This window comes from Mixophyes fleayi, chromosome 6 (genome assembly GCF_038048845.1).
Source record: "Mixophyes fleayi isolate aMixFle1 chromosome 6, aMixFle1.hap1, whole genome shotgun sequence".
In the NCBI taxonomy this organism is placed as follows: Eukaryota; Metazoa; Chordata; class Amphibia; order Anura; family Limnodynastidae; genus Mixophyes; species Mixophyes fleayi.
The window spans coordinates 203,561,979-203,579,077 of NC_134407.1; the positions used below are offsets into that span (position 1 = coordinate 203,561,979).

General features: G+C 44.1%; 2 protein-coding genes across 2 annotated transcripts; both read right to left on the reverse strand.

Moving 5' to 3' along the window:
• Window positions 1-245: 245 nt before the first annotated feature.
• On the reverse strand, window positions 246-8,887 carry LOC142160557 (E3 ubiquitin/ISG15 ligase TRIM25-like). The gene is made up of 2 exons (XM_075215422.1): window positions 8,797-8,887; window positions 246-2,209 (listed from the first exon to the last, which is right to left on the reverse strand). The coding sequence occupies exon 2, from the start codon at window positions 2,199-2,201 to the stop codon at window positions 630-632; it is 1,572 nt and encodes a 523-aa protein (XP_075071523.1). The 5' UTR covers window positions 2,202-2,209; window positions 8,797-8,887; the 3' UTR covers window positions 246-629.
• Window positions 8,888-10,614: 1,727 nt separating this feature from the next.
• LOC142095233 (E3 ubiquitin-protein ligase TRIM39-like) lies at window positions 10,615-16,798 on the reverse strand. Its single transcript, XM_075178130.1, has one exon. It carries the CDS (start codon window positions 16,447-16,449, stop codon window positions 14,863-14,865), a length of 1,587 nt encoding a protein of 528 aa, XP_075034231.1. The 5' UTR covers window positions 16,450-16,798; the 3' UTR covers window positions 10,615-14,862.
• Window positions 16,799-17,099: the final 301 nt, after the last annotated feature.

The window sequence follows — 17,099 nt, forward strand, 5'->3', positions numbered from 1 at the left end:
TGAGTAAACAAATATCATAGCACACGCAGGGGTGCACGGAGGGGGGGGTTTCTGGTTCTCCAGAAACCCCTCCCCTCCGCAAAGAACGGAGGCTAAACAGTGCCTCTACATAGCGGCACTGTACTGTACAGCAGCCGCGGCGCTGTCAAAGAAGCGTCCATGGCGGTGCTGTATTGTAGTACAATACAGCACTGCCGCGGACGCTTCTTTGACAGCGCCGCGGCTGCTGTACAGTACAGTGACGCCGAAATGGAAAGAGCTGCTGCGCATGCGCCCCTGACACGGATTCACCATATGACATAACCATGAGTGTTCAGAGGACCCTGCTCATGAGAGCTTACATGCTAAACTTTAGCATGTTTGTAACTAGCCGTTACAAAAGCGGGTAAATATATTTCCTTCCTGTGCAACAAGTCTAATATGTTCATGGTGCTCATGTATACATAAAAATGCTGCTACACCTCCACATTTCCTGCGGCTTATAAATAACAGTCATAATGACCCTCTACATGCATGTGCCTATTACAATACACGTGAAGCCTCGAGTGGTGAACACAATCCTGCCCAATGCTAGCTCCCATTTTCTGAACACGGAACTAGACAGATTAGAAATTAAACGGTTAATATTACTACTGTGCAATTTTAACAGAACCTTGCCAAACACTAATGACAGCATGAAGGGGCTCAGTGAAGACCCCAGTGAAGGTGTGTAAGTGTCTGATGGGGTCACACAGCTCATAAAAGGACAACTGCCCGGCCTCGTAATCCAGATATATTCTCACCCTGTCACAGGAAATATTGTGAACTAATTTTATATCTTTACAATCATGCCTCACTGAGTAATGATTGTGATACTTTCGAAAGCCCCAGGACTTTGTATTATTCCCAATGTGTAACTGCTTCCCTCTCCTCTCTATACTGGGATAGCACATACCTATCCTCCAGCTTTTGGAATCTTTTGTATCCATTTCCCAGTAATGTCGCCCTGAGGAAAAACTTCTGGTGCTTAAAACCTGATTCTCCTGAAACCTCTCTGAGGTTTCTGGACGATTCTGGTTTTTATGTGACCAGGATGCAGTTTTCAAGTCACTGGGTATATTTACATCATTAGCAGCTGTGTTTACATCCAACAATATGTCTGTAGGTTTCTGCATATAAAAGCATATATTTACACCTGCTATTATATCAGATAACTTATGTAATGTTTCTGACATCAAACCCACATCCAGATCTCCTACATCATGGATCTGTTTATCGTGTCTCTCTCTATCCCCGTTATCACCCTCTTCAGTATCACACAAGTCACCTCTGTCTGGTTCCTGTAAGACAGTCACGGGATCAGTCACGTTACACAGCTCCTCAATGTGACGCATCTTCATGGACAGCTCGTCCTTCTTTACTTCCAGTTGCTTGATCAGATCAGAGACTGAGAATGAAGCCTCCTGTTCCTGCCTGGAGATCTCACTCATGACTCTCGCCTCTAGGTCTTCCAGCTGTCTCCTGATGTCTCTAAACAGGGCAGTAACCCTTTCTCGCTCACCAGCTGCATTTTCCTGTACTTCCCTCCTGCGTTCCTGTAGACTCTGGAATCTTTTCTCGGCCTCCTCTCTCTTGGAGGTCAGGTCCTCCAGAACTTTTCTTAGTTTCTCCTTTTTCTTCTTAGAGGCCTCATCCAGTGAATCTACCTGGTGCCTCCAGTGTTCTTGGTCAAGTCTGCAGGACACACAGATAAGCGCAGAATCCTCAGTGCAGTAATACTCCAGGATCTTCTTGTGTATGGGGCATTTTCTGTTGTGCAGGGCAGTGGTGGGATCAGATAAGACGTGTTCTTCTGACTTGCTGTGTACTCTAAGGTGATTCTCACACATGGAGGCTTCACACAACAGACAGGATTTGACAGCAGGTACAGGAGAGTGAATACAGTACGTACAGAAGATCCCAGTCTCATCCTGCTCTGGCTGAGTAGAGAGAACACGCTCTGCTATGTTACACAGAACTGTGTTCTTCCTGAGTGCGGGACGATGCTTGAACTCTTCTCTGCATTCAGCACAGCTATAAACTCCAGACCCCTCCTGTGTATCCAGCACACAATCAATACAGACCCGACAGAAGTTGTGTCCACAGCTCAGTGTCACAGGATCTGTGTAAATACTCAGACAGATGGAGCAGATCAGCTCCTCTCTCAGATCAGCAGACGCCATCGCTGACCCTAAGAACAGGAAATGAAACCGAAAGTTTACTTCCTAACAAGGAAAGTCCTCACATATGACAGGTATGTGGAGTGGATAACCTGCTTTTAGGCACTTTTGTTTCCTGATTGTGTGTGAACATATAATATTTATAGTGAACAATGTGAAATACATGTTTTAATGACCTGCTATGAACATAAAAAGTAATGAAAATAATTACAATTAAAATAAACAAATTGAACATAAAATAACAATTAGTCCTTCTAGACTGATTATTTTTGTGACTAATCTTTAGTTCTTTCTTCTTCTTTCTTGTGTGTCTTGTGTGCATTTCCATGAATGTGTCATGAATATCTCAGAAAGTGGATGTGGCTCATAACTATTTAGGGGCTGAGAAAACCACCGAAAGAATTTTACAGCAGTTTTGTTTTGTTGTATGATGCCCCGAGACCACATTTTAAGAGTTTGTTAGTCTCATTACCTATTATAGAGATCCCATTTGACAGAAGACCCATGGATCTTGTTGAGTCACTAATAACTTTTGCCCGGGGTCACCAAAATATTTTGGTTATAATGAATTACGCTACCAGGCAACTAGAAGCTGTCCCACTGCGCAATACTTCAACCAAAACACTTTCTAGAGAAATAGTCCATGGGCCTGATTCATCGAGGCAGGCGTACTGAGCGCAATGTGCGTTTGTTTCAGAACGCACGTAATTGGGGTCTGCGCACGCGGAGCGGATCTGAAGATACGTGCGCTTTGAATACGGGTCTAGGACCGCTCTGATCTACTACGTGAAATATACATTTGCAAAAAGAATGTACTGGGAAAAAAAATATTTAATTAATGTCACCTGTTAATAAAACATTAAAAATTTTAAAATAAAAAAGTTTATCAACATTTTTATTCCCCATGAAATACATATATTAGGATGTTATTAATGTCTGCTGTACATAAAATATATTTTTAAAGTTGCTACTGATTGCATTGACCTGTTATAACACGCATACACAGCCATAATCACTGGTAATCGGGACTTAGACTAGACCTGTAGCTGGAGCAAGAGATCCGGATGAAAAACACGTACTTTGGATATGCCCAGAGCTTGGATTGGACATAGCTACTTGCTATCATGATTGGCACACCCTTACTGTACTTTGACTATGGCCAAATGCCCCTTCCCCTTCCTGTAATCATAAGCTGTAGTAAGGGTCCTTTGTGCTCGAAGATGAATTGGAAGCTGCTGTTCTGTGGTGTATGAGCCGATTCTAGATATGCGCACAGTAATTTTGGTCCAGAGAGGTGGGATCGCCTATCTAATTCAATTAAATTCCAGAGGTACTGGATCCGGTGTCTGAAATCTAATTACGATAAATATTTCCCCTTTTCTTGGGCAACATTTTACTCTCAAAATACTCTACAGGTGTGCCAACAGATTACCACAGACAAATGGTTGCTAATACCACTCTCACATTGCAGCTGGGATATTGCCGTGTGACCGCTCCTCTCACCCCCGACAACTTCCCGGGTCGACCAGGTTCACACTGAACCTGGGTCTACCCGGGCCTCCCAGGCAACATTTTTTAACTTTTCAATAGGTTCCGGGTCTCACCCTTCCGACTGAAGGCTTCCCGGGTCGGACCCAGGAATAACTCTGCAAAAGTCCCAGACTCATTTCCCAGGTCATCCGATCTGGGTAGATGCAGGGGAGCCGTTCAAACTCAGCCTCAACCTGGGTCGTCACGGTTTCCCCCGGTAAAAACCCGGGACTTTGAGGCAGTGTGAACTGGGTATAAGAGTAATTCAGGCAGGTTTATTGTTCATTTGGAGACCACACACAAAAGCGGACTGTACACTTATCCATCATACTGACAAAGAAAGAAGCCGGCTTACCTGATACCATAGAGGGGATTATATTTCTATATGCGAATATACATCTATATTAGGGTAAGCGTACACAATCACATGTGTGGCTAAACCTCCATCTGGGGATTAAGTTTGTTTTAAAAGTGTATTGTGTATTTGTTATTGAAATAAATGTTAAAAGGATAATGCACTATCGGTGTCATTTTTCTTATATATAGAGTGAAGCAGACCCAAACGTGGAATGAACCTATATCTTTCTGAGGAGAGAACATAAATGTTTTACAACGCTGACTTGTAATTGACCTCTTTTGAATAAATATAACTATATAACTGGGGAATCCAGATTCCATGTTCCGTGAGGAGGAAATATGATCCATATATACAGCACTGATGTATAATTGACATCTTGTAAGTGAATTCACGAGAGGGTGTGGAGTGATTCAAGTGGTGCATATAGATAGTTATCGTTCAATATATTCACCATATCTATTGGGATTTGGAACATATCCAGTAGATAGGTTTTTCAGTCATACGGAATTGCACTATGATATACTTTGGCTGTTTGATTTTGCATATATGATTCTTGGGAGGAGACTGACGAAATCTGAGTGAAAAGTGTCTTTTTTCCATTTCACATGATTGCATTTTTTTTCCCGTGAGAATTGAGAATTTGTGATAGCCTTTCACTAGCTTTTGTGGATAATTTATCCTTCCTGAGTTTCCTCTGTCAGAGTGGTGGAATAATTTAGTGGGAGGGGGAAAGTAGAGAAGGGGGACTGGTCACAAAAGTACAGATTGTTAAAGTACTCCAATCAGGTCATCTTGACCCTTAAGCTTCCAGGGCTCACTTGGGGTTTACAGCAGTTTGTCCACTTATGATGTGATTCAACACATCCGTGGGCCACAAAGAATAATTAATCAGCAAAAGTAGTGATATCCGTTATAGTAAATGGCCACAGGGTGGCAGTAGAGTCCCACACAGGGAATGATCTGAGCAATCTGGTCTATCATTATCACCACCATCACCATTTATTTATATAGCGCCACTAATTCCGCAGCGCTGTACAGAGAACTCACTCACATCAGTCCCTGCCCCATTGGAGCTTACAGTCTAAATTCCCTAACAAACACACACACACACACCCAGGCTAGAGCCAATTTGTTAGCAGTCGGTTGTTGGTGGGGGAAACAGGCTAGTTTAAAAAAAAAAAAACATACTCACCTGATCGCGGCTGCTCTGTGCTCCATTCAGACTGTCTGAATGCCGGGTGTGACATCATCATGTCACGCCCAGCATTCAGTCGGTCTGTAGCAATGGAGCACAGAGCAGCAGAGAGGACCAAGGGGGATATTCAATTAGCTTTCCGGTCCGCGGGATCACGCCGGAACGGGCCGCATAGTCAATAACGGTACCGCATTAACGTGGATTTTCCTTCGCAGCCGATAGGGTTGCGTACGAAAATCCGCGTTAATACGGCAATAGTGTGCAGGATTCGCGGTAATGTGCGGAAAGCTAATTGAATATGCCCCCAAGAGAGAAGAGAGAAGAAAAGGTAAGTGAAGGGAGGAAAACGGGGGAGGGGGGGGGGGTACAGAGGGGATAAAAAACAGGGGTCAGCATGGCACGGAGGGGTTAAGAAATGGGTCAGCATGGCATAGAGGGGTTAAAAAACGGGTCAGCATGGCACAGTGGGGTAAAAAACAGGGGTCAGCATGGCACAGTGGGGTTCAAAAGGGGGGGGGAGCAGCATAGTATAGTGTGATGAAGGGGAGCCAGGTGAAGGGGGCAAAAGCAGCATGGAGGGCGCAGTGGGATCATAAGGCATGGCGATGATGAAGGGGCACATTATTGTAATATTGGAGCTGGAGGAAGGCCTAATTATTAATCGTGGGTGGTATTGATTTAACGCCAGGGTTGTTTGGAATTACCTAAATGTAGCCATTTTTTTCCAAATAGGGTCCCCAGCATTCCAGGATCCAGACAAGCCGCAACTAAAGAAACATGATGCCACAGGTGGTGAAAGTGAGAATGTTGTGATTCTATTAGGGACAATGGCAATTTTTGGTGAGTGTTGTGCCCAATGTAAGGTGCAGGCCAAGACTGAACTCTTTGTGTACACACTGCATTCTTTGTATACTACACTGTGGTGCTAGATGTCCTGAAAGTCAGGAGTGCTTGGACATATGTGACGCTCCAGCGAATTGAGATTTTGATGTGTTAGCCACGCCCCAATTGCGCATTTGCCACGCCCCCAAATGCATGACAACACTTACGATTTCTTTTTTTAGCATACTCGACTATAAGGGGGGCCCCATGAGTTTGTTGTACCGGGGCCCTGAATTCCTCTTGGCAGCCCTGCTAATGACCCCAGTGCTGTGAGGCAGAAGTGCTAACTTAGCCACCGTACTCCCCAATCAAATTGTTAAATCTGGCAGAGACCTGGAATAGCCAACTAAAAAGGGGTACTCCCTATCTACTGGTACCACTGTGAAGTCAGGTGATGTACAGATGTCCCAGCCAAATCACTGGGGCGGTATGAGTTTAGGGATACTCCATTCTCAAGCCGGGTGTGTGTTGTTCTGGAGGGGGGCGCAGCGAGTTTCCGGGGCTCCTGCAGGCAGATGGATGCCGGGGGCAGACAGAGGCACCCTCTCCACGTGCCTTCTTCAGTAGGATCAGCCACCTTCAGTGCAGCAGAAGCAGGGATCCACACCGCCAAGGCATGAAGGGAGCCCCGGACCCCGTCGCCGACTGCGGAGTGCAAAAGTCTCTTACCGCGGGCAAGATCAGGTGAGTTGCCGGTTGAGGGGGGGTAGTGCCTCTGGGGGTCCTGTGGAGGTAACCCGGGGACAAGCCAGCACTTGGATTGGAGAAATTATTAATATATGCCGTGGTCAGTTGCCACAAACATCTGCTCCAGGATAGATTTTCTATGGGGACAAGCCCTTGCGGTCGGTGTCGGATAGGGCCCCGCCGAGCAGCCGCCAGGGGCGGGCTGGCCCGGGGGGCAGGGGGGCATCGGCCCCCCGGGCCGCTCAGTTTATCCATTGTTAGGGCCGGCCTCCCAGCTCCCCCTCCCCACCCCCGTCTGCACTATAACCTAATTATTACCGGCGGCCGCATCACATGACGCGCCCGCCTCAGTGCACAGGCAGGCGCGTCACATGTCACGCGATGCGGCCGCGTCAATGATGATGCGGCCACATCACGTGTCATGTGACGCGGCTGCCTGTGCGCCCCCCGGGCTGCATCTTGCCAGCCCGCGCCTGGCAGCCGCAGAAGGTCAGATGAAGTGGTCGGCTGTACAGCCCACATCCTCCGTATCCATGCAAATGGAAATTTACTTATTTAGAACAGATAGACTGATTTAGGTATTTTTTACAAATGTATACCAGGTCTCAGATGGTATGGCAGACAGCCTGGAGTCTATGGGCTAGATTTACTAAGCTGCGGGTTTGAAAAAGTGGGGATGTTGCCTCTAGCAACCAATCAGATTCTAGCTTTCATTTTGTAGAAGGTACTAAATAAATAAAAGCTAGAATCTGATTGGTTGCTATAGGAAACATCCCCACTTTTTCAAACCCGCAGCTTAGTAAATCTAGCCCTATGTCCATGTTTGGCCGGGATGCTGATCCGGTGAATAGATCTCCAAAGCAGGGCCAGAGAGCTATAATAGTCATCACGAAGATGCTTTGTGATGAATATTATCATACACACCCCCACACATTTTTTATTTTTTAATCTGTGTTTGCTAACATATTAGAGTAAGTGAATGATTGTGATTAGTAGCGTCATCTCTGTTTCCATTTTTTGGAGTGTAAACATATATAAATGTTTAAGATGGAAGTGTCATTCGTATTATTTAATGTTCAGGGGATTCTATTTTGGTTCCCTAAAAAATATATTGGGGCTGCCATCAAAAAATGTGCTATTTACTATGGAACATACATCACGTTGGTGTTCTTCCCTGCTCTGGGAACAGGGTTGCCAACCCTGAAATCAAAAACAAGCAACCGCTAAGTGAAAAACAAGCCCAAACCAATCTTAAAAAGCCCAACTTACAGGGGACGGGGGTGTTAATGTACTGAAAACCACAACGTTTATTGTTCATTATTAAATAAATACATATAAAGAATTCTACAATCTATCTTCAATGTTTCCTCAATAGGACATTGGATAAAATACAAATAAAATACTATACCATGTTTCATACAGCGTCTGGTACAGTAAAACATTGACCAATTGTGTTCTCACTGCTATTAAAATGCATTGAATGAGAGTTAATAATTCCAATACTTTATTCATCTACTATGAATGGTGACCAGTCAGGGACAAATACAAGATTAAAAGTGAATGTAAATAGAATAATACTCGGTTTTCATGCAGTCAGAGGACATGAAGTTTCACACTAGGCAATTAATATGTTAACCCTTAAACAGTGTCACATCTTAAATCCTGGAATGATCCAGACTGTGCCCTACACCTGCCAGGCTCAGTGATACTAATACTAATATTCTACATACAGACAGAGCACATATAAATATAATATACAGTATACATAGAGAATATTCGGTACAAGATACATACTATAGACAGATGTACTGTTCTTCATTTTACACCCCCCTGGTCACTGGGGCCCTCAGCTATACCCACCCCATGCATTCCTGCACAGGTTCCCCACTAGACCACACATGGAGATCTGAATTTCACATGTTCTTAAATCCCCGGGCTTCTCTCACCTCTTCCTTGTTCTGCTGCTTCCTTGATGAGAGCTCCTGGCTGCTAACACACACGTGCCAACAGCTGAGGTCACGTCCACTTAAAAATAGACCAGCAGCGTCCAACACTAAACAAAGCAATAAAGCTTTTTATAAAAAAAAAAAAAAAAAAAAAGAAGATGAAAAAAAGCCCAAAAACCCGCAACCTGCAGCAAGCAGTAAAAAACCACAACTTAAAAATAAAACAAGCCCAATTCCACTTGTTATAAGCAGAATTGGTAACTATGTCTGGGAAGTATTAGTGTCCCTTTCCTTGTTTATTAGTCAGCTTCTGAAAAATCTAACTACTCGGGGGCGTGGTGCCGCGCATATGGCCAGTCACATGACATGGGAGCCGACAGGGAAGTGCTTTATCCTCCTCCGCCCTGCTGTGCTACTTGGGGGAAGGGAACCGGGGCCCCCAGGCAGTGGGCCCCATTATCTCCATGGGCCCCAGTGCACTGCACCTGCCGCACCAATGGTAATTCCGCCACTGACAGAATGAATGATCATTGGTTGTTCTAGCAGCAGAATATTTAAATTACACTTTTACTACACATTGCTGTCAGCCGGATTAAGTCTCCATGGGGCCCTAGGCAAAATACTGGATTGGCTCCCCTTCCATTGGTCAAAACAAAACATAAAAGTGGGCAAGGGTATTCTAGGCCCCTCGGTGCCCCCTGGGCCCTATCCAGCAGCATAGGTTGACTAACGGACGATCCACCTATGAATGAGCCAATACGTTTTCTGGACACAGTACTCTCCATGACATGTCAGCAGGGGCAAACGCGGACTTGTAGAGGGGGGTTTCCACACCACACCACCAGTAGGCGTGACCAGCAAGCATTGGGGGCGTGGCTATAATATTAGACAGTGCTTGGCTGCTCTCCAACTCTTCCTATCCCCATAATATACATGGGCAATGATGTGTGCACTACTGTTAGGTGCACGCAGATCTCCCTTTTCAAGCAGAGCCATGTGAATCGGGGGCAGAGTCGAGTCCAGCCACCTCAATTATACAGTGCTCCAGGCTTGGAGGGGGGTTTCCAGGCACTAGGAAACCCCCCCCCCCCAGTTTGCCTATGGTCAGAAGAGCAGTTTCAAATAGCTGCCGGGAGGGTATTTTCCTAGATTGTAGGGGTCCTGCTTGTTGTTACGACATCTGGTTGGAATTGGTCTACTATGAAAATACCTCAATGGTGGACAAAGGACCATTAACTGGTGAACATGAAATCTGATGATGTCAGTGATCTGTGTGTAGACATTGGACGCACACTGACTGGACCCCGTGAGAGCTAAAGACTCACCCTTAGACACACAACCAGACTTATCCATTAGGGTCATCCATGTGGGTGGATGAATGGAATGTCTTGAGATGATCTTGTGGGCCACCTTCATCCCACCCCAATTACCTGGTTTGTGGAAAGGATTTTTGTGAACGGTAAACAGAGCGATCCTGACAGCTGATAATCTACTACAGTGCATAAAGAATATGTGTTCTTCACTTATAGTTATTGAATAATATTAAATTGCGATAAAAGTACAAGTATTAAATAACAAATTGATGTCATGTCTTTGAATGATGGTAAAAGGATGGCGCCACTAGATTTAATAGTCCATTGCACAATACCAGAAAAACACGTTTAGAGAACAGAGGATGTCGTAATCACAGTCTAGCAGAACAAGAGGTTTACAGTAATGATTTGGTTATAACGTAATGATGTATGTGACTGACCTGAAATTCACAAGTAAGTGCAGAAAACAGACTCCATGATACAAGACAGACAATAAAGCACTCTGTAAAATGCAACATACTTTATAGAGGTTACAGGGAAGGTAAAACATTAATTTTATTGATATCAACTGATACACACTGTAAGTTTCCAAGGCTGTTATATGTGGTTACAGACTCACATCCACATTCCATGATAAAATATATATTTCCCTGTTTATATGCACTGACAATTCTATGAACTTTCTGTCACATAATGATACATTTCATTCATTGTTTATATAATAACATAGTAACAGAGAAAGCATCAAACTTACTATTTCTACTCTATTTATGTATTACTAACCAAAATGTAAGAGATACAAAATACAAGTGACACTCTAATGTCTCTAAGACCACGCCGGCGTTATGCTTTCATTTTCTAACGCTAATATAAATGGTGGTAGCAATGTATATTGGAATGCAAATCAGAATTGATATGTGTTTTTACTAGCATGTACAAGCAAAATGTTTTGAATTAAGCATTATTTAACATTCAATCATTACCGCTGGTCTTCTAAATTACTTTTAATTACGCTCCCCTTGCGGATGTATTGTAAATGATCGGATCTCAGTACAACTATGTGAAGGATAACGTCAAGCTGAATATAATCAATATATAATACACACATAACTTTCATCATCATTTATCATCATTTATGTATATAGCGCCACTAATTCCGCAGCGCTGTACAGAGAACTCACTCACATCAGTCCTTGCCCCATTGGAGCTTACAGTCTAAATTCCCTAATATAGACACACACAGACAGGGAGATAGACAGAGAGAGAAAGACTAGGGTCAATTTTTGATAGCAGCCAATTAACCTACCAGTATGTTTTTGGAGTGTGGGAGGAAACCGGAGCACCCAGAGGAAACCAACGCAAACACAGGGAGAACATACAAACTCCAAACATACAAACTTTCAAGGTGTCTTCCACCTTTTAATGGGGGTGTTGTTCCCTTCTCCACCACCCACCACTGACTAGTAGTATATTTAGTATAGAACTCGTATATACATTAAATAATTAAAGATCCTATATATTATTTTGTTTAGGGGTGCTGAGTATAATATGAACTCTATTTTTTTTAATCATACATAAGCTTAGTATTCGTAACATATTAATATATATTTGTAGACACAATTATGATTTCTACTGTACTGAATAATTATTAATTGTATACAGTAAGACTATAAATCAAAGTACATTGAATATAATCAATATATAACATACGTGTTGCTTACAAATATATAAAGTCCTGTAAATATATCTGTATAGCTCGTGAGTTCTAAAATCCTCACGTTATTGTTTTATAGGAAACCTTGTGTATTATATAGAATAATTCGTCCCCTACTAAAAATTATTACGTATGATATAAGTCACCTTGGAGATCTATGACCTTTATAAAAGCATTTGGTCTGAGGTCTATTTACAGAACTCTTTGATGACTTATAATATACTTTTACTTACAGTAGGAGGTACATTTTTCCCAATATACAGATCCCCACATACCTTATGCTAACGACACAGGTTGCAATATTGTCAATATGCAATCTGTAACGAGTCACATCATTTCATGCACATTAGAAAACTCATCATTATTATCATTTTCTGACTGCACCAACAGACTCATAGGTGGATCAAATGGCTGGACCTAATCCACATGGCTCGCCATGAATGGACAGTGAGCGATGCTGTCACCAGGGCCTGATTATCCAAAAGGCTGACTAGGCTGCAGCCTAGGGAGCGAGGCATTTTGGGGGGAAAATGCAACATTTTTGATGGTGCAAAGTTGTGGCAGGTAGAGATGAAATGAAATTCATTCTAAAATATAAGAGAATAGTTGTTCTCCAAAGTAAAAAGAAAACATGAAAAAAAATGTAGTAAGGTTTAAATCTTGACGTATTCCCATGGCTAAGACTTAAACTTCGAACCTTGGCAGTGTTGCAATGCAAGGGGTGCAAATTAGTTTATTATTTTGCACATATGGAAAATACTGGCTGTTTTTTCATGCAGGACGCAAATACTTGATAGCTTTATTTTTACACTGACATTAAAAGATGATCTAGGACATGCCCTACCCAATTATAAATCTGCCATCACATTTTAAATTTACCCCCCCTCCAATGCAACATGGTTTTGCCCAGTTGCAAAGTTACTCCTTTTTTATGCTGTGCTCTCCTTAATGACTCAGGCCCAATGAGTCATCCTTGATCAGACGCCTGAGGATAAGCGAGTAGCAGAGACAAGAATGGTAATGACCACCTTCACATCACTCCTTGATGAATTCTAGTGCCCCTGCAAGCTAGAATAAATCTTAATCTAAAATCTATAATAAAATACAACGGAATTAAAACAAAACACTATCGTCATCAAAGAGCTTCTTATAACACATCACATAATGACTTCCAGCAGTCCCAGATTGCATACACACAATGCAGGTATACAACATAGTGCAGTTTACCAAGCAGGACATCACAAGATCTCATGACAAAACCACACTCTACATGTGTATTAAGAGCAGCAATGGGCAACAGGCGGCCTGCCAAGCCTTCGCTTCCTGCCCTCCAGCGGGCTGCTCCCAATCTGATTAGACTTCTGCGTCACATGACCTCTTCTGCACAGTGCAGGGAGGTCACATGACATACCTGGAGGAGGAGGCAGTGCACTGTGCAGGGAGGTCACATGGTATATCTGGAGAGCAGGGAGTGCACTGTGCAGGGAGGTCACATGGTATACCTGGAGAGCAGGGAGTGCACAGTGCAGGGAGGTCACATGGTATACCAGGAGGAGGAGGGAGTGCACTGTGCAGGGAGGTCACATGGTATACCAGGAGGAGGAGGGAGTGCACTGTGCAGGGAGGTCACATGGTATACCTGGAGAGCAGGGAGTGCACAGAGCAGGGAGGTCACATGGTATACCTGGAGGAGGAGGGAGTGCACAGTGCAGGGAGGTCACATGGTATACCTGGAGGAGGAGGGAATGCACAGTGCAGGGAGGTCACATGGTATACCAGGAGGAGGAGGCAGTGCACAGTGCAGGGAGGTCACATGGTATACCTGGAGGAGCAGGGAGTGCACAGTGCAGGGAGGTCACATGGTATACCTGGAGGAGGAGGCAGTGCACAGAGCAGGGAGGTCACATGGTATACCTGGAGAGCAGGGAGTGCAAAGCAGGGAGGTCACATGGTATACCTGGAGGAGGAGGGAGTGCACAGAGCAGGGAGGTCACACGGCATACCCGGAGGAGGAGGGAGTGCACTGTGCAGGGAGGTCACATGGTATACCTGGAGGAGGAGGGAGTGCACAGTGCAGGGAGGTCACATGGTATACCTGGAGGAGGAGGGAGTGCACAGTGCAGGGAGGTCACATGGTATACCTGGAGGAGGAGGGAGTGCACAGAGCAGGGAGGTCACACGGCATACCCGGAGGAGGAGGGAGTGCACTGTGCAGGGAGGTCACATGGTATACCTGGAGGAGGAGGGAGTGCACTGTGCAGGGAGGTCACATGGTATACCTGGAGGAGGAGGGAGTGCACAGTGCAGGGAGGTCACATGGTATACCTGGAGGAGGAGGGAGTGCACAGTGCAGGGAGGTCACATGACATACCTGGAGGAGGAGGGAGTGCACTGTGCAGGGAGGTCACATGGTATACCTGGAGGAGGAGGGAGTGCACTGTGCAGGGAGGTCACATGACATACCTGGCGGAGGAGGGAGTGCACTGTGCAGGGAGGTCACATGACACACCTGGCGGAGGCAGTGCACTATGCACTCCCTTCTTCCTCTGTGCGGCCCTTTTGAAGGCTGTAGGGCCACTTCTGTGGCTCTCAAGCTACATCATGTTGTCCCTCACTGATTTAGACAGACATACCAATATAATCAGTAAGTTATGCATTAAATAGTTATAAACAAACAGAAGATCTCATCTACTATTTAAGGACATGGTGAAGTTGGGTGATCATTCTTGTGTTTCATTATGTTCCAATTAGTAGGTATGCACTGCCAAACATCTCCTGGACATATAATAATTTGAAGTCAAATTGATCTCACTATATATGTTATTTTTTGTGTCCAGAGCAGTGAAAAGACAAAATGTTATCTGGAAAAGAGCAAGTTGCATTCAAATACCTTTGCAGTAATATCTGGCTGTTTGGTATTCTACGTAAGCGCTGTAATATGCCCATCTCTGCTTGACCTACAAACATTTTTTTTTTCTCTAAATGCACATAGCAGAACTTGGAAATAGCAAAACATTTTCTCTAATTGTGGCAAAGTAATCAGTAATCATTGTTCCTTAATATGATCCACGCTCCACCATATGAATCCAGCCAGACTCTAATGACAGCATGAAGGGGCTCAGTGAAGGTGGCAGTGAAGGTGTGTAAGTGTCTGATCGGGTCACACAGCTCATAAAAGGACATCTGACCGGCCTCAAAGTCTAGAAATACTCCAAACCGATGACAGGAAATCTTGTGAGACAACTTGGTTTCTTTACATCCGTGCATCACTGAGTATTGATTGTTCCATTTGCACAAACCCCAGGATCTCCTATTACATCCAATGTATGACCGAAATCCTTTCCTGGCTATGCTGGGATACGACATCCCGATTCTCCAGTTTCCTGATTTACTGGTCTCCACTGCCCAGAAATGTCGTCCTGTGGAAAAACTAGTGCTGCTTAAGACTTGATGGTCTTTAAATCTTTGTGGTGTTTTTGGGCGGTGTTGGTGTATTTCCGTCCAATAGACCGATTTTAAATCAGTTAACACCACTAAATTATTCCCAGCCGTGTTTTCATCCAACAATATTTCTGATCCTTCCCTCATGAAGATTCCTTTGTAAGCGGCAATGACAATTTCAGCTAAACCTGTTTGTAGAGTGTGCGATATCAGATCCTCATCCAGAGTACACAAAGCTGCTGAACATTTACTGTCGATCTCTTGGTCTTTACTGTCAAACAAGTCACCCATCTCTGATTCTTGTTCTTGCAAGACGGGTAGTGGATCTGTCACGTTACACAACTCCTCAATGTCACATATCTTACCGGACAACTTGTCCTTCCTTATATCCAACTGCTGAATTAGATCATGCAATGGACGAGATGCTTGGTCTACCTGCCTAGAGATCTCACTCAGGACTTTCTCCTCGAGAACATCCGCCTGTTTCCTAACGTCCGTAAACAACTTATTAACCCTCTCTGTAAGACCACCAGCTTTTTGTTGAAGTACTACCCCTTGCTTCTGCAGACTCCGGACTCTTTCTTCATCCTCTGATTTCTTCGAGATCAGTTCCTCCAGAACATGTCTCAGTTCCTCCTTCTTTTTCCGTGAAGCCTCATTTAGCAACTCCACCTGGTGTCCACTATGCTGTGTGGCTGTGCAGTAAACACAGACATAGGAAGCATCTTCAAAACAATAAAACTCAAGGACCTTCTTGTGGATGGAACATTTTCTGTTCTCCAGGGAAGTGTTGGGATCAGATAAGACGTGTTCTTCTGACTTGCTGTGTACTCTCAAGTGATCATCACATAGAAAAGCTTCACATATCAGACAGGATTTAACAGCAGGTACAGGAGAGTGAATACAGTAGGTACAGAACATCCCAGTCTCCTGCTGCTGTGGTTGAGTAGACAGGAAATTATCAGGTTTGTTAGATAGAGATTTGTTTCTGTACATTACAGGACACTCCTGAAACTCTTCTCTGCAATCAGGACAGGTATAAACTCCAGACCCCTCATGTGTCTCCAGCACACGTTCAATACAGACCTTGCAGATGTTATGTCCACATCTCAGTGTTACAGGATCTGTAAAAATGTTCAGACAAGCAGAGCATGTCAGCTGGAGCGTACAATCAGCAGACGCCATTGCTGAACTCGGGACGAAGACTGTAAAATAGTATTGTCTGTTCTTTACAATAATCTGGGATTCGTGCTATTCCTTCAAAGGATGGTAACGGGAGTGGAGATGTTGTCAATTATACTCCGTCTTCCTAGCTGTTAACACTATACGTCCCTGGTGCTGTTATCAACATTGGGCAATGTGCAGATTTGTTGCTTCATGCAGGGAGCCTCCCTGTGCTGACGTCACACTGATTAGGTTTGGGCTGTAACAAACAGAGCTGGAGAAAAAGGGAGCAGGGATTTACTGCTCAGCAAACAGCTGAGAACCATCACTGCAGTAATATCTCTTACAGCCTTTAGTTATATTACTAAGCAGGAACTAAACTGAGGAAATTAAGAGAGAGAGAGACACAAACACATTTACCTTTTATTTGTGTGGCTCTGGCAAATATTTATTTGCATATTGCATTTAACGTGTAGCCACCAGCAACGGTCTTTCATTTAAAGGTCTGCAGATCAGATCTGCACATTTCTTCAGGGCCTCAATATTGATATGCATATCTATATGGTTCCCCAAGGGCCAGCATACCCTGCCGGCCATGGCTTTAGGGTAGACTTCATGTACACACCTGTAAAACAAAACCCCAAATGTATAATTCTTAACCATTGCCCACA